The sequence below is a fragment of the Magallana gigas genome, chromosome 1, assembly GCF_963853765.1.
Source record: "Magallana gigas chromosome 1, xbMagGiga1.1, whole genome shotgun sequence".
Classification (NCBI taxonomy): Eukaryota; Metazoa; Mollusca; class Bivalvia; order Ostreida; family Ostreidae; genus Magallana; species Magallana gigas.
In genome coordinates, this window is record NC_088853.1 from 72,370,635 (window position 1) to 72,392,224 (window position 21,590).

A 21,590-nucleotide genomic window follows, 5' to 3' on the forward strand; every position below is an offset into this window, starting at 1 on the left:
TCGTGGTCGGCTTCTCCGCAGTGTGATTTGGCGTTTACACCGAGCTCTGATAAGATCCGTTGATATTTTGTCTTTTTGCGATTAAATGTCAAAACGAGTCTCTCTTGGAACACTTCAATCACTTTAGCAACTTCCGCCTCATTGGGATAACATCGAATTCGTTTGGAAGTCTTGTCTTTGGATATTTTTTCACCGCGACACACGGACTTCAAAGCCTCTGTTGTTTCTGTATTTGACTGTTCTATTTTTGGGTCTTCGTGGTCAGACTTTTCACTGCGATGCTTGGTTTCTGTTAAAATGTTTGTTGTTTCGTTGTCTGTATTTTCCATTTTCTTTTCATCATGATCAGACCCAATGCACTGTTTAGAGCATGAGTTTATTTCCACAGCAATGTCATCTGCCGTTGTTTCATTGTCTTCATTAGTTTTAGAATCACATTGAGTGTCTCCATCACACACCTGTTTCTCAGTCATTCCTATCTCATCCATTTCTCGTCAAATTCATGAACTGGTCGGATCACTCTGTAAATTTAAGACAAGACACGTTCAGTTGTTCACACTTTTAAATTGACATACACGTGTATTTCTGTATTTAACCATCACACTCCGGAAATACTTTGATATCTTGCGGGAAAAACCCGGTCAGACAGTTTCATGAAAAGAGCGGGGTGAAAAGTTCATAAAATTATAGCTATGTATATGCAGGCAAATTATACCAGAAAAAGCCTTTAAACATCTCAAATGCACATGCTCAGTATCACATCTGAAGCTTATTATTTATTACTTGAATGATGAATTTGTTTTGTAACACAGTGTTGCATTAATTACTCTCTCTCTCTCTCTCTCTCTCTCTCTCTCTCTCTCTCTCTCTCTCTCTCTCTCCCTCTCATCTCGCGTTGAAAATTGCAAATAGTACATTTAAACTGTATTTACCAAATAGGGATGTGAATTAATTCCACAATCTCAACGATTTAAATACCGGACGGACACCTCCCTGAATCGTGTTTCTTGAAAGGGAGAAGCCGGTTTCACTTCTATTTTTCCTGAACATGTTATGTACATTGTACAAGAAGGAACTCACTTTATCAATTACTATTCTCTGAAAATTTAAGACCAATATGTATTTTTTTATTGTGGAGTCATTTGGGTAAACATTAGACTTTTGCTTCGTAACATACGAAATTCTGCTAGGGCTAGTTAATTGAATCTGAACATCATTAACTCGTGCCCTGCAAGAAAGTGTTTCTAAACTTCAAACACTGAACGGCCCGGGTACCCTTAATAAAATCAGCCGCGATTATTTCTCTATACTTCAAGATATTTTGCTTTGGTATACGAGATATTTAAATGTTATTAGAAAAGCATGATCTTTTCTGAGCCCGAAAAATACCATATAAAAATGTCCATTACATTTAAGCCCCTCCCCCATTGGAAATCGACCGCCAAATAAAGAGGCCGTGTAATCTTCACCATATTTTGATTTTATCAATCTCTTCAGAAGAAGAGTCCTATATTAAGATATAAAAAATATCTAAAGATTAAAGATACATATTAGGGTTTTTTCTTTACTAAATAACTCTGTACCTATAAAATCATGGGTTCAAAGTTAAAAACTTAACTCTTTTTTAACATATTGGACTTAAATTTCATAAAAAAATAAATAAAATATATATGTATCCATACTATTTAAGATGTAAGGTAATAAAAACCAAAGGCTGAAATTGTCACCTGAAAACCACACTTTTCTTGGTTTAAAAATTAAATATAAGTGGATGGATACTTGTTTGTCTATTTAAATTTTATTGCTTACTATGCCAGAAAACTGAAATTAATTAAAAAAAGGAAAAAATTGTTTACATAAGAAAAATTATAGCATTTAGATATATCACTTAGAGAAAAGTAGAAAAGAGTTATTTCCCTTTGTCATTATTGAATTATGTCGAATATAAGGATGAAAAACGTTTATTAAATATCTCCAAGTAAACAATGATTTGAGTTTTTGATGTGCACCTATGATAACATAGAAATTACAAATCTACTTGCAAGAATTTTAATGAATTCATGGTTTATGTAAAATGTATGACGTCACAGGGGGGTGGATTTACTATAGGTCTCTGAAATTGAAGTTTCAGGGTAGATCTGATGGGGTATTCGTTGACCCTCCCCCCCCCCTCCCAGCCTTCTTAATCCGCTGTTGTTTAGTGTAGTGTCGTGTTTTTTTTAACCCACATTAGATCCGCCACTTGAATCGATAGCACACATGAGTTTAAATGGGAATCCCTTTAGCCTAACCGAAAATGAAACTAGAATTTCATGTTTACTCTATCCCCGGGCCATCCCCCTTTAAACACGTTAACAAGACTTATTGTAAAATAATAATTTAATTTTACATGAGATTAAGAAACTTGTATACTAATATATTATCTCTTTATGTCCAATATATTACAGGTGACTGATCAAATGTATTATACATATACCGTTCAACAGATGTAATTTGATACGTAATTTCTGAGAGAGAGAGAGAGAGAGAGAGAGAGAGAGAGAGAGAGAGAGAGAGAGAGAGAGAGAGAGAGAGAGAGAGAGAGACCTACCTGTTTAGAACCACACACCAATATACGTGATCTTCCTTTTAAATACAATCCGCCGGGTTGCCGAACAATACGCGTTCAATCTATGGAGGGTAATCGTGTTCAAAAATCCAGACATGTAAACTTGTAAATCCTAATATGCAATCGTGTTGATGTGTGAGCCTGAGCATGAATATGTATAATTCTGATCGTGTAACCTACAAAACTCGGGCATAAACACGTGTAAGATTTGACTCAGTTCCTTCGCATGATGCACATTTTGCAACTTTATTGTTTACATTAGTTAATTAAACCTTCAATTTTGCACACTTTCAATCCGTAGTTTCTGCGTTTGTAACTTCAGGCTCGGCAATAGCACATCTGACATGATACAAATTGACAAATGTAAAGTCTACAAGTTTGTCGAATTTTGACATGACCTTATATGGAAACAGTGACGTCACTGATAGAAAAAGGCTAGCTGCAGGTAAAGGCATGCCGTAATCGCCGGAATAGGGACGGAATAAATAAAAAAAAAATATTAGGTAAGCATATAATCATATTATCTCTGGATAACATTTCATAGAATATCATTTTTCGGAAAATTAAATAATGAGATTGGTGTACATTTTATCAAGAGAATGTATAAAAGATGCGAGTAAAGAATTCGATCGGCTTCAGATATCCTCTTAGAACTGAAAAAAATTACATTTAATTAATGACTTTGTTTGAATACACATGTATAAAGATATATACGCATTTTTATTCATAGGCGTCTGAACCGGGAGGGGGGGGGGGGCTAGGGGTCGGGACTTAGCCCCCCCCCCCCCACTTTTTTGCCAAGTTAGACCTAACCATTAGGAACATAGCAACAGGGAGGATTCAACCCCCCTACTTTTTCCTCGCAACAAACAAAATTGTTCCTTAAAAGACCTTAAAGAGAATGAAATATTAATAGTGATATTGAAAATTAGAGTCATAGTAGGTATACTAGCACACCCCATCACCACCACCACCACGACGGATTAGGAATTTCATGATTTGAGGGGGGGGGGATTGGGCAGGTAAGATTGGATTTATTGGTATACCCTCCCCCACGGATTAGAATTTTCATGATTATGGGAATTCTTGTCAATATTTTTCATGATTAGTTTACCCCCCCCCCCCCCTTCAATTTGTTTCCGACGCCACTGTTATTAGAGTACATGCAACAAATTGTTAAAGTATAGGCCTCGGCTGAATTAAGAAAATATCTCCAAATGCATCCTTATCGCTACCAAAAAGTTGTGACAAGACCCCCCCCCCCCCCACGCGAAAAATTACACGGGGTCCGTCAGCTGAGTTGCAAAGTTATCGATAAGAAAAACTATTTAAAGACATTGGTTTTGAGGTTGTGATTACCCCGTTATATGAGACATAAGAAGCGACGCCCTCTTTAAAAAAAATGAATAAAAATTCCAAAGATAAGGTTAACTGTCGTGAAATTAAAATGTGTATAAATTATTTTAAGAAATATTTCTTTGCATTGTCGGCAATATATAGGGAAAAAAGCCTATAATGCAGGTAAAAATTGACATTTTTTAAAATCATTTTAAGCAATTATTACGGGATTGAGTATTACGTCCTGAATGTCGGTTCAATACAGACTCACTTTGTGAAGTTGGCTGATAAAAATTTTCTGGAGAGCTAGTATAATACAGCTTTACAGCCACTTGTGAACTACCTGCAGGTCTGTAGCTCCCTGTCTAAAAATACAGATGAACGATCTTTGAGCTACAGTGCCTCCCGTAGTAAAACTTCAATTTACGGCGCACAAAAAATATGCGCTAGTTTTTTTTTTATTATTATTGAAGATTGTGTTATTATTTGTCTTTCACTTACACAACAACAAAAAGTATAAATACAGTCATGTAAAGTAACATAAATTTTTCCGCGAAAAATTACCAAATCCTTGCAGGTCGTTTATTCTAACTAATTCAGAAAAATAACAAGAGTAAAAATGGGGTACTCTATATGCAATGTTTTGGCCCAAAAATGACTAAGTTCAACAGCTGATATTTTTATAAATTATCAGAAATCAAAATCCTAGAAATTTGCATACTTCTGATAGATACGTATAAATGATCTGCAAAAGAACAACTTCCTATCTTGAAAACTGTTCGAGGAGTTATCGGTACAATAAGGGTATCTTTTTGACAGCCACTCGCCCATCTCCAATTTTTACTATTTCAATAATCGGAAACCCGGTTAAAAATTCACTCTCAAAATTCTTAGAATTCAGAAGCAATGGAGCTACATGGGACCTCACGGCGGTCTTCGAACCCCATGCCGCTCAAAATATATTTACCCCCTTAGGAAATTTCTTGATCCGTCTCATTTCTAGAAAAAGAGTACGCATTTACTTATATTCCAGTTTAAATTACTTGTCAATTTTATTTTAGAGATGTAAGATATTAGGCATTTCCTTTTATAATTCCATGAGAATTATATTACGGAAATTAGCGCATTCGTCACAACGGCAACGATTTTTTTTCTACATGAACCTCTTCCTGTTTGGTCCAGTTTCAATCATACCGCAATTTTTTTTCTACAAATAATACCGGTGTTTTCGATAGAAAATGTGTCGTTCATTAAAAGCTTATTGCAACAGTTTAGCTGAATATTATGTTTATTTTTCGTTCATTCCGGTCCGGCGGTTACGGCATGCCTTTTCCCGCAGCAAGGCAGTTGCCATATAAGGTCATGTCAAAATTCGACAAACTTGTAGACTTTACATTTGTCAATTTGTATCATGTCAGATGTGCTATTGCCGAGCCTGAAGTTACAAACGCAGAAACTACGGATTGAAAGTGTGCAAAGTTGAAGGTTTAATTAACTAATGTAAACAATAAAGTTGCAAAATGTGCATCATGCGAAGGAACTGAGTCAAATCTTACACGTGTTTATGCCCGAGTTTTATAGGTTACACGATCAGAATTACACATATTCATGCTCAGGCTCACACATCAACACGATTGCATATTCGGATTTACAAGTTTACATGTCTGGATTTTTGAACACGATTACCCTCCATATCAATCAGCAGTAGTTCGATAACACCGGCCTAATCCTCCACACAGAGAGATCGCTGTCGCTTCTGTTGATTAACTTGGTCACATCCGGGCTACTTCTATTTTCCTCGGGAAGTTTATCAGCCGAGATTTTCCCGGTCACTTAATTCCGTTTGTTGTCGGTGTTTTTATTTTCCTCAGGGTGTTCCCCCTCTCTCTGACTCATAACGCCCACATTTAAATAACTGAACGCTCCGTCTATTCATTCCATCTGTCTATCATCTGTCTTCTTTCTTTCTATCTGCCAATCGCTCTCAGATGAATCGATATCTTGATAATATAATGCATCCAAACAAGGGCCCCTGGGAAGCGTTGGCATAAAAGTGTGTCAAGCTTTGTTATGCATAACGTGCACGTGAGTTATATATATAATTAAATCCAATGTATTACATTGTGCAGTAAGATCAGTGACCGCGTGTACACATGTAGGTCAATTTATTATTTTTTGTCACGGTCCGCCGCCCGGTGAATTGCCGTGTTTATAGATAAACGCGCGCATCTGTTGCGTAATACTGATACTTATCCGTTTGTTTATTGTTCATTACAATGGGAAGATAATGTGTATGGAGATAAGATTAGAGAGAGAGAGAGAGAGAGAGAGAGAGAGAGAGAGAGAGAGAGAGAGAGAGAGAGACAGACAGACAGACGGACAGACAGACAGACAGAGAGATGTTTGTTGCTTCTTAGGATCTTTTTAACATTTTGATGTCTTAAGGCATCCGATCTATATTAATTGGGACCTAATTTTTCCAACCTTGAATATCCATCATGTACTTAATGCTCTGTTATTAATTTATAGCAATATAGAGTAAAAAATGATTTACCGTGAGAAATTTCCAAACATATTATTACATGTAACTAAGCAGTAATTCATTAATGAAGATTGCCTTACGGTCTATGGGGAAAAGCACTTTAATCAAAATAAAAAAGTTAATACTAAAAATATCAATAAATGATTTGGTGGTAAGATGTATTCTATCATTGGGAATACAAACTATTGAAAATAAATTTTATACCGTATACATTTTTTTTTAGAATTATTTTTTTTAGAATTAATAAAGCAAAGTGCGGCAACTCTGCAGAAAAATGAAAAAGTCATTCATTGGGACACATTCAACTCTTACATATTGATAATTAAGCTTGAACATTATGTCCAAGTATAATGAGTATTAAGTATAATGAGTATACATAACTGTTATGCACCCTGGGGCTATTCCACAGTGTCCTTTTGGTGCTAGAACCATTATGACGTCATGATTTTGAAAAATCATTTTCCCGTACTTAACGTAGCTCGCGGGATTGCTGACGTCACAATAGGATTCGACGTAAAGAATTGACCGTCATAGCAAACTCATACATTTCTTTTAGAAATAACAAATGATCTTTAGAAACATAAAATGAAATATTTTAAAAAGATAAATTGCAGTTTATACAAACATTTATAACTATCAAGTGCTAAAAATTTAAAGATGACATACATTGTCGCATTGAGTTCTATAAGGTATGAGTGTGCGTTGGAACTCTTTAATCTAATTTATGTTTAGACAAGTACATTGTAAATAAGTTGAACCGTATGCATCAACTTCGCTCGTTTCACAATTATGAATTCTGTATTTTCAAATACCGATCTAACTATTAAAATTAGTTTGGCTTTAGCTAGTTATCGAATGCGATAACAAACTTATTTATATGTCAATACTTGTATGGTAATTATTTTTGCATTGAATGCATGACTGATTCATTGAAAAGAAAAGTATAGCCATGTTTCTTCTCTTCACAACCTTACATTTATTTCCTTTATGCATTCGAAAACATTCATGATAATGTTAATTAGGTTTGCATGTTCTAATATGTGTTAATCAGCTAGTCTGGTCAACCAGCGCATTTTCATATTTGGTTCTCAGACGAAAGTAATTGATGACGTCGGGCTAACGTCGTGATAAAAATATAGGATTTTGTGAAATCTTTTAAATCTTTAAAGTTGTTTTACGAAAAATTGGCCGAGAACACATATTGATTTTTTTTTTATGAATTGATTCAAAATTATCTCTTCTGTTATTGTGTTCAGTAAAATTAAGTTCGTCTAGATCGTTTAAAAGTTTGGAGCATAGTTTTGAAATGCGGTTTTCAACTAAGATATGCATTTTACTATATATTTCATTGAAATGACGTTGCTAGATTTTATCAGCGACACTGTGTTTGAATCACGATAACATTATTACTACGCAGACGAATCTCAAATAAATTTTAGAAATAAATCTCTGAAACCTATCGATCACGCGGACAAATGTTCAGGGTAGGTTTTCTCGCAAGCAGTAAACCCCGCGAGCTACCTTAAGGTATCTCACTCCTCATGTTTAACGTACTTAACGGCTTTAAAGGAGTTATGTAGACAATTCAACAATTTCTTGACATTCTATGTTAAATCATGGGAAAAGTAATCCCGATACCTATATTCAATTTGACATCATTTTAAACAGAAGGCCAAGAGCTTGTTTAATTCCGTGTTGTGGGAGACTGTATAGGCATTCTAGATATATATTCTATTAGTCAAAAATTGACAAAACTCCGAAATTTGTTTCTCAATTCTTTCATACTTTATTGAAAATGACACCTTAAAACAAGATTTTTCATTGTGTTTACCAAACATTTTAGCCTCGGTACACCCTACGAAACATGCAATATCAATTTTTTTTCCATACAAACCATTTATCATAGAAAGTTATGGACTTTCTCCTATTTACACCAGCAGAATTAATCTCCTTTCAAAGTTAGACATATTCAAAGTAAATAAAAATAATTTCTTTTGGGGCAAAAAAAAAAACAAACCATAATGCATCACGGGAATGTTTAGAAAAGGAAACCGTTTGGTTTCGTCCCCCGAATGATTGGGGTAAATCAACCCGAATGCTTTGCACCGATTGTAAAGAAAGCAAACTACTAATATTAGCGAACAAAACGTAAACATGTTTATTTGTTATTTGTCTGATCATTTCGACCTTTATCCAAAGCGATGTCAAAGTCGTAATAAAACAATACCCGTCTCGTCGTCAGGGGTGAAATTTAACATGAGGCGAAATAACGCGGTACCCTTTTATGTAGTTTGTTTTATTAGCAAATTGTGTACGCACTTTTCTTCATTGAAATTTGGCTTCACTGACTGGGACAACTACTGCAATGTCTATTATTATACATATACTTAGCATAACCATCGTTTAACAGCATGCATAAAATTTGATATAAAATCAGGTTTCTCGACATTCTAGTCGAAAAAGTTCAAAAATTCATATTATAAAAATATGCGTTATTCAAATTAGAAACTAAGTATACATGTCCACTATTTGTCATGCAAAATAACATATCATTGATTTTAAAATAAATAAACATCGACAAAATCACCTCCCGTCAGTTCTTCAGTACTTTGATTATAATATGAATTTTTGGACTTTTCTGACAAGAATGTCGAGAAATCCCCATATGAATCATGTTAAATAATATGTAAAGATAAAATTAATTCAATCAAACTATGTTAAAGAAATATTTCTCGAAAATTGGATGAATCCAAGCAATATTGAACTCTAGTCTCGTTCAACCAAACGCTCGGCTGACACTGTGATTTACGGAGACAGCCGAGCGTCGAGTTGAACGAGACTCTGGCGCAGGAATACATACGACTACAAAAAATATTTAAATTGCTCGTACTAATTAAAATCTGACTATTTTCAAGGTATTTATAAATAAGTTCCCTTGAAAAAACAATGCTTTAGCATACATTACATCGAATTTATCAATTATTTTCAAGAACTAAGTCTTGTCAGCAGCAATGATTTGTGCTGATGTCCAAACACTGTTTCACTTTCGGTTTGTCTGAGTAACTGCATAGGAGAGTTGATTAAATCAACTCCCAAAAATGGGTTAACTCGTCCATTAATGGTACAGAATTCACTTTCCTTTATAATAATAATGTTAATACAACAGGCAATGAACTAAACAAAACACGGGAAATGAATTTTAACTCATCATTATTGATAGGCGTTTATACTCGGGGTGTCAATTTGAACTAGTACCGTTACCCTCCCAAACAGGTGCTATTTATTTTGTTATACTGGTGTCTTAATTTTCGGAAAAAAATTACTGCTTTTATATGGAAATGACGTGAATTGTACGGCAAACCGTACACGCATAATTTACGCGCATATAAGAATTTGTTGTGTTGCCTATTGCAAAGTGTGTTGCTAACGCTGAGTGTAATAGAACGGATTATCAACTGCGTCTAAACCAATCAGACTGAAGTATAATAATTAGGTATAGACATTAGCTTTCTTTAAATGATGACTCACACGTGTGTTTAAAGTTTAACAAAATCCTCGCAGCAAAATCGTTGCTCAACACCTACAAGTTTTACAGACTAGCTGTAAGCCTATATTTTCAAATTTGTAATTAAAGAAAGTAATTTATTTCTTTTTGACTACATCAACCTGAAACTTGTCCATAACTTATTAATAGCTCAATTCTTTTATTCTATAATTGTAAAATTGACCACCCCGGTTACCATAGGAACAGATCAACACGGTTCCTAATTATGTAACTGACCATGTATTCTTATATTCATTAAGTGACAAGACTAATTGTATTTTAATAAAAAAAAAATCGATGTTAACATTGTATACAACTTCAAAAACTCATTCGTTTTATCGCATTGCCGTTGAATTAAGTTTGAATAATGAACGACCTGGTTGATAAAAAAGCTAGAATTTATCTTTTACGTAAGTGTAAACACTTTTTTAAGCTACTGAAATCTTACAGAATATGTATGAAGGTTTGATGCATTTGCCTCTGCATGCTACATCGAATTTTAAATTCCTTATAAGCTATGAAAACTATCTTCAATGAAAATGGCTGGAATCTTTCTGCTATTGGTTTTAATTATTAATCAATTTGTAATGAAAACTTGTCTTCCGGTAAGCAGAACGAAACATATTCTTTGAATATTCTGTTACACTGTTAATATTGTGATGAGCCATTGTTAACGGCGCTACCCTGGTACATGCATAAAAATGTAAAGTGGGTATAAACTGAAATAATATTCGTTTTTTGCCTACAAACTGTTCTCTCGATCCGTTGTAAAATCCTTCTTCTGTCCTTGACCACGTGGGGGTGTAATCGCTAAAAACCATCAGTTGTTTTTATCAAAGAACAAATACATTGAAAACAAAGTTCTAACGGTGGGAACAGTTGGATACATTGCCGAACTGTCTTCAGTTGGAATTGTGCAATGCTCGTGTGCGGCCTATAAGTCGGGGTGTGGTGGGTTGTTTTATCACTCACAGTCAGAGTCTTGTAAACTCTTGACGAGTCCCCTTACGGAGGAGCTTGCTTATGATGTTAGGCTCGGCTGGTCGTTTTGGTCGCAAAATCGTGAGTTTTGTTTTTTTATTTATAATATTTAAAATATTTAAAAAAAAAATTAATTTGAAATGTTAATGTCTTTGAAAATAAAAAAAAAAAAATAAAAATAAAGAAAAAAATGCCCCTCTCCCCCCAAAAAAGTCATTAAACTGGTTTATGTACAAAAAACGCTGTGTATCTTTCAGGAAATAAACACAATTACAAACATATTTTTCAGCATGTGAACTAGGATGGTTTTACTTCAAAGACCACTGCTACTTTCGGTACCAGACCTCTCTGAACTGGGCTTCTGCGAAGGTTAGCCATGTTTCTGTACTTATGTACCGAAGATTAGCCATGTTTCTGTACTTATTTAGCGAAGGTTAGCCATGTTTCTGTACTTATGTAGCGAATGTTAGCCATGTTTCTGTATTTATGTAGCGAAGGTTAGCCATGTTTCTGTACTTATGTAGCCAAGGCTAGCCATGTTTCTGTACTTATGTAGCGAAGGTTAGCCATGTTTCTGTACTTATGTAGCGAAGGTTAGCCATGTTTCTGTACTTATATAGCGAAGGTTAGCCGTGTCTCTGTACTTATGTAGCCAAGGCTAGCCATGTTTCTGTACTTATGTAGCGAAGGTTAGCCGTGTTTCTGTACTTATATAGCGAAGGATAGCCGTGTCTCTGTACTTCTGTAGCCAAGGCTAGCCATGTCTGTATTTATGTAACGAAGGCTAGCCATGTCTCTGTACTTATGTAGCTAAGGTTAGCCATGTTTCTGTACTTATGTAGCGAAGGTTAGCCATGTTTCTGTACTTATGTAGTGAAGGTTAGCCATGTTTCTGTACTTATGTAGTGAAGGTTAGCCATGTTTCTGTACTTATGTAGCGAAGGTTAGCCATGTTTCTGTACTTATTTAGCGAAGGTTAGCCATGTTTTTGTACTTATGTACAGCAGTCTATATACCGGTATATTCGTTTGTTCCCATGTTGACAAACAGACTCATCACCATCCAGGAAGTTGCATCATGAGCATCGGAAACAATATTTTTCCTGAATTCAATGTGACAATTTCATTTAATAATGAATATTTAAAGTTTAAAAGAAAAAAAAACTTTCTTGCAAATGGGTCTAAATTCAAAACTTTAAATAGCTTCCAAACACTATCAAATTTTTATATAAATTGTTAATGATAGATATAATTATTTTTCTTTATGTTATATCATCTTTAAATTAAACCTTTCCTGTGAATAATTAAGAATTACTATTTTTGGATTTTAGCTTGTCTGTGAACAGCAGTCGTCGTATTTGGCGGAAGTTGATTCGTTAGAGGAAAACAATTGGATTACAGAGAACATGACGCCATGTGAGAAACCAACTTCACCACAAAACCCCTTTGTTATCAATGAAATCATACAATCCTTAAAGCTCCATGTCAAATTGTTATAAGTTCTAAAAAAATAAAACGTATACATTCATATGCTTTAGGTCTTAAAAACCTCGTGTCTTTTCTAGAACAAACTTTAACCTTCACATCAAATAACAAATCAAATACATTGTAAACACATTACCACCAAACTCCAATTTAACACAAAATATTATAACTTTCCATTTTTGTAAGCATTGGTACAAATGATTGATCCCTCCTGAAAAAAAAGAACAGTTAAACGTAACTGCATACATTTATATGTTTTAGATCTTTCAAAATAATGTATGTCTTTTCTATAACTACTGTTGTTTCATTAATTTTCGTGGGTATCAATTTTCGTGGATTATCTGAAAACCACAGCTTGCCAATGATCCTATCAATACAAAATGTTTTAGTTGAAATTGAACTTCAATGAACATTTATTTTCGTGGATCAACTTACCAACGAAATCCACGAAAATTGGTATTCAACGAATATTGATGAAACCACAGTATAACGTTCACATTCAACTCAATCAACAATTTAAATTATAAACTCATTTACCACCAAACTCCCATTAAACCCAAAACGTTAAAACTCTCTATCGCTAAATCAACGTAAATGTTGTCAAAAATCATGAATTTATAATGTTCCTTATTAGGAGAAGACTACCAAAGCTGTTAAGAACTTGTGTGTAATCCATTTGATTTAATCAATAAAATCTATTCAATTCAAATAATAACAATCGACAGTCATTTTTTATTTAGCATTTCATTTGTTATAGTTTACTGTCTGACTGACTGGATGGACTGTGTTGTGTGGCTCGGTGGGTCAGACATCCTGACGGAGGGATCTTTTGTGTGGATCACCAATAACAGTTCCCTGACCTTCACTCACTGGGGACCGTACGACCCTAACGCCTACACAGCTGACGACGACTGTGTGGCCCTGATGTACCCCGGGGGACAGTGGGCCGACTTTGGGTACTTCATGGAACGTCATTTTGTTTGCGAGAAAAACGTGTAAATCATAGAACTGACATCATAAATGTATATGAGGCGGAAGCATTGAGACCTCATGAACTTTCAGGTTTTTTTGTAATTTCAAAGCATTTTGGAATAGTTACAGTTTATGATACTGTGTGAACTTTGGAAAATGTGGTTCTGTATTATAAATATTGCTATATAAATATAAATAGCTATATAGAAATAGTTAGAACATTTTTGAATAACTTTTTCCGGGAGGGCAATATAACTATTTCCGGTGTAATTCAGCAGAGTAATAAAATTATCTCATTTGTGACATAACGCGAAAACTTATTCAAAAATGTTATATAAATAGTTAGAACACGTGTGTCTACCGACGCAGGTCAAAAATGCTAGTTTTTTGAAAATGTCAAACGAAAGTGGAAATTCGAAATGGTTTTTATAATCATGTACACATTACCAGAAAGAGTTTGAACTGACACAGTTAACATGTATAACAAATACGTATTTGGTTGACCTATATATATATTGTACTTTGCATATTTATCAGCAAAATCACAGGAACAAAAAGATTCAGATGTTTTTGTTCTTAAGACATAATGCTTTGATATATTAAACACTCAAACTTTCACCCAAATATCAATTATTTCATTTTTAATATAGTTTCAAGGATTCATAAAAATTCCAACTATGGATTTGTTTTATAGACAGTTTAAACTCAAGCAACCATTTTTAAAATCTGTTTTCATGTACAGTCTTACCCAACTGCAATAAAATCACACCGGCTTAAAATGTATCGAGGTTAATTAAACAAACGGCGAAGAAAATCACTTCGCTCAGCAAGCGGTATATTGTCACACATGTATACATTATTATATTGTCTGGAATAAGTCATCAATAATTTAAGTAATATATTACCATAATATTAGAAAACAAATTATAAAATTTTGAGATTAAATTAAATTACATTCAATTTTAGGTAAAAGCTTAGACGGGTGGTTTTTCCTTTAGGACAGTGTGGTATTGCTAGGATCCAGGTGATCATATCATTTTCATCAGTATAAAATAGATCTCGAATTTTGAATCTTACATTTCGTATCTCTAATCTCACATGAGTCATGTTTATCTTAATTAAGTGGTATAAACAGGGGGGAGAGATACCTATCATAGCTCCCCAAAAAATTCTTACTTACCAAAATTTTGTCCCCCAAATATTTCAATCTTTTCAAAGTAAATTTAGGAACAAATGAACAATTATGTTTGCTGCGACAAAAAGTGGGGGAGGGGGGTGTGTGCTGAACATCTCTGATGCTATGTTCCTAATGGTTAGGTCTACTTTTGCGTTCCGACGCCTGTGTATGGATGATATATTTAAATGTTCGTGAATAAACCAAATTGAATGTATACATAGGATAGCTCATATATCTTTTACTGATCTCCAACCGCTTGAAATCGTTTGTCTTATATATAGCATTTCATTTTTAGGTATCTTTTGAGCGGGTTCCATCTGCATTTGAGTCAGGAAATTCCCATTTTCAATGTTTCAATATCACATTTTATTATATTTTATATTATAAATGTTATGAAAGAAACATTAATTTACCTGAGTCACTTGAGTTTTTAGGTTGATTTATACGTTACATGTAGGTAGAATACATACAGTTTAGGTTGATTTATATGTTACATGCAGGTAGAATACATACAGTTTAGGTTGATTTATATGTTACATGCAGGTAGGTTACATGCAGGTATAGGTTGGAATTTGTTACAGCACACGTTGGTCGTCGTCCGTTGTGATACATTGATGACCAGGATCTTGACATATGCCATTGTTGTCGTATAGTCCATGGGAACGTTGGTTGTGTGGACACTGTTTCTCTGCAGAAGATTTTTAATCTAGCAAAAACACTTTCTCTGTCTGTCTGTCTGTCTCTCTCTCACATTCTCTTTCTCTCGTTCTCTCTCTCTCTCTCTCTCTCTCTTTATCTCTCTCTTTCTTACTAACCAGTTAGACATCTTATAGTGCACCCCAGAAAACATTCAGTGATGTCATATCGTGTCGCCAGATAGCAGCAGGGGTGTCGTGGTTTGAAACATTCAGCTATAGCTCTTTCCTCTGGGTTAGAACAATAACTCTCCATATAGGACCGTAGAGAATCTAGTAAACACCAAATCTCCAATGTACATCAATCACTTTAATAAGATACGACATTTGTACTTTTATAGGAAAAGAAATTTGATTAAACATGCGCAGATTTAGAGGGGGATGGGGGTCTGCAAAATTCAGATTTCTTTAAATTACATCATAAAATTTCCAAAATTATGCCTCGGACCCCCCCCCCCCCCCGGCAAACTCAAATAAACGTCGCCCCCCCCCCCCAAAAAAAAAATCTGGATCCGCGCATGTTATAGTATTTGTTGATCAAACGATGTCTTCAACAAATGCTATACAATCATATTTTAACAGGAAATAAAATTGAAATTGTAAAAATTAAAGATAAAATGATAATTCTTAAATTCAAACCGATATTGATTGTAATTAAATTAACCCCTTTCAAAATTATATTATATATATATATATATATATATATATATATATATATATATATATATATATATATATATATATATATATATATATATATATATATATATATATATATATATATATATATATATATATATATCTTTATTACATATTACTTATATATACATAAGTCGGAATGTTTTACGATTTTGCAAGAATTTATGGGCATACATGTAAAAATAAACACATACAGACACTAGACAAATCGCGATTTAACATAAAACTTGTTACTGATTTTAACCTCTAGCTAGATGTATATAGTGACATACGTGTGATGATGGGCATATATAAAACATGGTAGAAGGACAGAAGACATGATAGACAGACGGACAAAAGGACGAATATACAAAAAGCCACATTTCAACTTACAGGGAAATATATAAATGTCCATGTAATGGCAGACAGAAGACTAGACAGACAGATAGACGGACAAAAAACCAGACTTACTGACGAATACACACAGACAAAAGACAAGACAGACAGATAGACGGACAAAACACCAGACTTACTGACAGAAACAGGCAGAAAGACGACTAGACAAACAGATAGACGGACAAAAAAAATTAGACTTACTGACAGAAACAGACAGACAGAAGACAAGACAGACAGATAGACGGATAAAACACCAGACTTACTGACAGATACAGGCAGACAGACGACTAGACAGACAGATAGACGGACAAAACACCAGACTTACTGACAGACACAGGCAGACAGACGACTAGACAGACAGAGAGACGGACAAAACACCAGACTTACTGACAGATACAGACAGACAGAAGACTAGACAGACAGATAGTCGGACAAAACACCAGACTTACTGATAGATACAGACAGACAGAAGACAAGACAGACAGATAGACGGACAAAACACCAGACTTACTGACAGATACAGGCAGACAGACGACTAGACGGACAAACACCAGACTTACTGACAGATACAGGCAGACAGACGACTAGACAGACAGATAGACGGACAAAACACCAGACTTACTGACAGAAACAGGCAGAAAGACGACTAGACAGACAGATAGACGGACAAAAAAAATTAGACTTACTGACAGAAACAGACAGACAGAAGACAAGACAGACAGATAGACGGACAAAACACCAGACTTACTGACAGATACAGACAGACAAAAGACAAGACAGACAGATAGACGGACAAACACCAGACTTACTGACAGATACAGGCAGACAGACGACTAGACAGACAGATAGACGGACAAAACACCAGACTTACTGACAGATACAGGCAGACAGACGACTAGACAGACAGATAGACGGACAAAACACCAGACTTACTGACAGATACAGACAGACAGAAGACTAGACAGACAGATAGACGGACAAAACATCAGACTTACTGACAGATACACACAAACAGAAGACAAAACAGACAGATAGACGGACAAAACACCAGACTTTATGACAGATACAGGCAGACAGACGACTAGACGGACAAAACACCAGACTTACTGACAGATACAGGCAGACAGACGACTAGACAGACAGATAGATGGACAAACACCAGACTTACTGACAAATACAGACAGACAGAAGACAAGACAGACAGACAGATAAACGGACAAAACACCAGACTTACTGACAGATACAGATAGACAAAAGACAAGACAGATATATAGACGGACAAAACACCAGACGGACTGACAGATACAGACAGACAGAAGACTAGACAGACAGATAGACGGTCAAAAAACCAGACTTACTGATAAAATCAGACAGACAGACGACTAGACATACAGATAGACGGACAAAACACCAGACTTACTAACAGATACAGGCAGACAGACGACTAGACAAACAAATAAACGGACAAAATACCAGACTTACTGACAGAAACAGGCAGAAAGACGACTAGACGGACAGATAGACGGACAAAAAACCAGACTTACTGACAGATACAGACAAACAGAAGACTAGACAGACATATAGACGGACAAAAAACCAAACGGACTGACAGATACAGACAGACAGAAGACTAGACAGACAGATAGACGGTCAAAAAACCAGACTTACTGACAGATACAGACAAACAGAAGACAAGACAGACATATAGACGGACAAAACACCAGACTTACTGACAGATACAGGCAGACAGACGACTAGACAGACAGATAAACGGACAAAAAACCAGACTTACTGACAGATACAGACAGACAGAAGACAAAACAGACATATAGACAAGCAAAAAACCAGACAGACTGACAGATACAGACAGACAGAAGACTAGATAGACAGATAGACGGTCAAAAAACCAGACTTACTGACAAAATCAGACAGACAGACGACTAGACAGACAAATAGACGGACAAAAAACCAGACTTACTAACAGATACAGGCAGACAGACGACTAGACAGACAAATAAAAGGACAAAATACCAGACTTACTGACAGAAACAGGCTGACAGACGACTAAACGGACAATTAGACGGACAAAAACCAGACTTACTGACAGATACAGACAGATAGAAGACAAGACAGACAGATAGACGGATAAAACACCAGACTTACTGAGAGATACAGGCAGACAGACGACTAGACAGACAGATAGACGGACAAAACACCAGACTTACTGACATACAGACAGACAGAAGACAACATAGACAGATAGACGGACAAAACACCGGACTTACTGACAGAAATAGACAGACAGAAGACGAGACAGACAGATAGACGGATAAAAGAAAAGACAGACAGACAGACAGAAGAGCACATAACGAAATCTACACAACTCAATCTATGCAAAAATATATACTGTAGAAGCACATATCGTTTATCCGGTAATTTTTGCGATTATCTAATTTTCTCGCGATCTCTATTGAACCGCAAATAATTGAAAACGCACAATCTGTATCCTGTATCATTTTCTATAACAAACTGTTAAAATCACAAAAAATGACTTAAGCAAATGAAAATTGTTACAGATGTTTCCTTTTTTCGCAAATTTTGTGACATGCGAAAAAAAAAAGGGATATACGGAACCAAATCACATTTTGTCATTTAATTTTGTCATGTCGTAATTCCTTTCTTATCATTCATACTTGGCTCAAAAATTCGTCATGGATTTAATTTCGTTATTTTTTACTGCCAACGAAAATAATGAAATTAAATCCTCAACGAATATTTCTGCTACTAAAGTACATGATCATGCATGTAATGACAGACAGATAGACAAAAGATGGATAGACAGATGGACAAAAATAGAATCAACGTACGGAGACAATTAAAGATATACATGTACCTATACAGAAAGAGAGAAAACTCATGTGACTTGGTGAACGGGATGCAGATACCAATGACAAAGAACAGGGTCTTTATGACCGATTGTCTTTACCTGCAGGAAAATGAACGCGCGTGCGTGCATTCCTGATATATAAAGAGGCCAAGGATACAAGCACCAGTCGGATTATAATATTATCATTGATAAACTTTTATCCCAGGGTGTAGCTGGTTTATTGCAGTATGCATTGTACAAAATAATCTGTCTGATTTGTTTCAAGTTCTGCCTGATCCTGGAAAATTAGGTCGATTGCCATCTGTTAGATATCTAGATTAGATATTGACATAAAACTTCATATATCATGTGTAACGACAATTGTTCTCTTAAATGTCGTTCCGGAAGGTCAGCTATTACGAACTGGGGTCGCAAACAATTCAAGGCTCGCTGTTTGATATTTGTCAGAGTGTTTCAGTATTTGATTGTTCATAACTACCAATATGAAAATGTTTCATATACGTATGCGCATTATTACGTTGACAAAACTCTCTAATCTGTTCAAACAGTTTCAACCGAAAAAAAAAATGTCCGTCATTTTCGCCCATGGTCTTCGAACATATTTATCGGCAGCTTTCACTTTCCCCGCGTTGAATTTCGAAATTAAAGGGTGCCATCACAGCCACCATCTACTCGTATCTCCTCGGACTTTTTTTTTTTGATTTTGAGAATTGTTTACATCAGTGAATTAAAGTAAGGAAGTTCTGATGGGAGTTGGGTTTTTTTTTATTATTCATTTGAAGATCAACGATATGTAATTTTGCATGTCCTGTAGTTTCTAAGCTGAATTTGAATTATTCATAATTTTTTCTAATATGAATTATCGGGGTTTTTTTTTAACAAGAATAACGGAAAACCCAGTTACCTAAGTTAATCTTTTTGTATAATATCAAAAATAGAAATGACGCATTCAAACTCTACGATGCTTTCTTTATCACGAGATCATGGAACAAGACTACATAAAACAGGTATCGGCTAGACAGTCCTGTATGTCTTTTCTGTGGAATAACTTAGCATTGATTTTAATGACGTCTGTCTCACTTCTCAACAGATCGTAAAATGTGTTGTATAGATATCAAGTGTTATGAACAGAGAGGTTGCCGTGGACTCCTATATAATACATTCGAGATGTTTTTCCGAGCACTGTCGGAAAGGCCCGAGAAGTTGCGATTGCCTCTTCATATAATCACCGAGGAGATCCGAAAGCATACGATAAACCAAGAGGAATATTTTCTGGACGCGTTTCCAAAAAAAAAAAATTCTATTCTTTTTTATCTTAATCTAAGGATAAAATCTAATGAAAAACAAATACAACGCACATGTAGACACAAAAAGCACAAATTAATGATATTTTACAAAGAAACTAAAACGAAAATGCAAAATTTCTGATAAAAGCTGATCCTGATCAGAATAATTTAAAGGTGTTCCATTTATAATGAAGGAATTTTAAAAAATTTCAAATTATTTTGAATTAGTTAAATATGTATAGCTAGATAACAATGAAAATGAAATAAACCTAATTCAAATGACTGACAACATTGTTAAGACTTTGGCCCTTGCACAATTTATCGCCCTCACAAGGGATTCAGAGTTTGATGTACTAGGTTTATATCCCATAAAAACAATTGTTTAGAATATGATTTTAAAATCATCCTGTTGAGAAGGAACTTAATTATGAAGACAAGAATATCCAGGGGAATTTATACAGGATCTTCATGTATTATACCACATTGTACAGATATTTTGTATAATGACGGACCAGACCGTATTTTGAACCCGGGCCCTCTGAATCTCTAGTCAGGTGCTCTACCAACTGAGCTATCTGGCGCCGGTATTCGAACCTGTCGGACCGTCACAAATTTATAATTAAGGAATTTTTAAGAATTTCAAATTATTTTGAATTAGTTAAATATGTATAGCTAGATAACAATGAAAATAAAATAAACCTAATTCACATGACTGACAACATTGTTAAGACTTTGGCCCTTGCACAATTTATCGCCCTCACAAGGGATTCAGAGTTTGATGTACTAGGTTTATATCCCATAAAAAACAATTGTTTTAAATCTTTTTGACAACTTCATGCTGAACATGTGATATGATTTTAAAATCATCCTGTTGAGAAGGGACTTAAATATAAACATAAGAATATCCAGGGGGAATTTATACAGGATCTACATATATTATACCACATTGTACAGATATTTTGTATAACTCCATTAAACTGATTTCATCACGTCTATTGTTGC

General features: G+C 34.9%; 1 protein-coding gene across 1 annotated transcript; it reads left to right on the forward strand.

Moving 5' to 3' along the window:
- Positions 1 to 10,485: 10,485 nt before the first annotated feature.
- LOC136276245 (snaclec mucetin subunit beta-like) lies at positions 10,486 to 13,963 on the forward strand. The gene is made up of 5 exons (XM_066087730.1): positions 10,486 to 10,495; positions 10,912 to 11,094; positions 11,303 to 11,382; positions 12,344 to 12,428; positions 13,255 to 13,963. The coding sequence occupies exons 1-5, from the start codon at positions 10,486 to 10,488 to the stop codon at positions 13,494 to 13,496; spliced, it is 600 nt and encodes a 199-aa protein (XP_065943802.1). The 3' UTR covers positions 13,497 to 13,963.
- The last annotated feature ends 7,627 nt before the right edge of the window (positions 13,964 to 21,590 follow it).

Excerpts from the sequence above, each read along its gene's own strand:
- LOC136276245 (XM_066087730.1), top strand. Across the intron at positions 11,383-12,343 it reads TGAACTGGGCTTCTGCGAAG|CTTGTCTGTGAACAGCAGTC; the intron begins GTTAGCCATGTT and ends TTTGGATTTTAG. Across the intron at positions 12,429-13,254 it reads TACAGAGAACATGACGCCAT|TTTACTGTCTGACTGACTGG; the intron begins GTGAGAAACCAA and ends CATTTGTTATAG.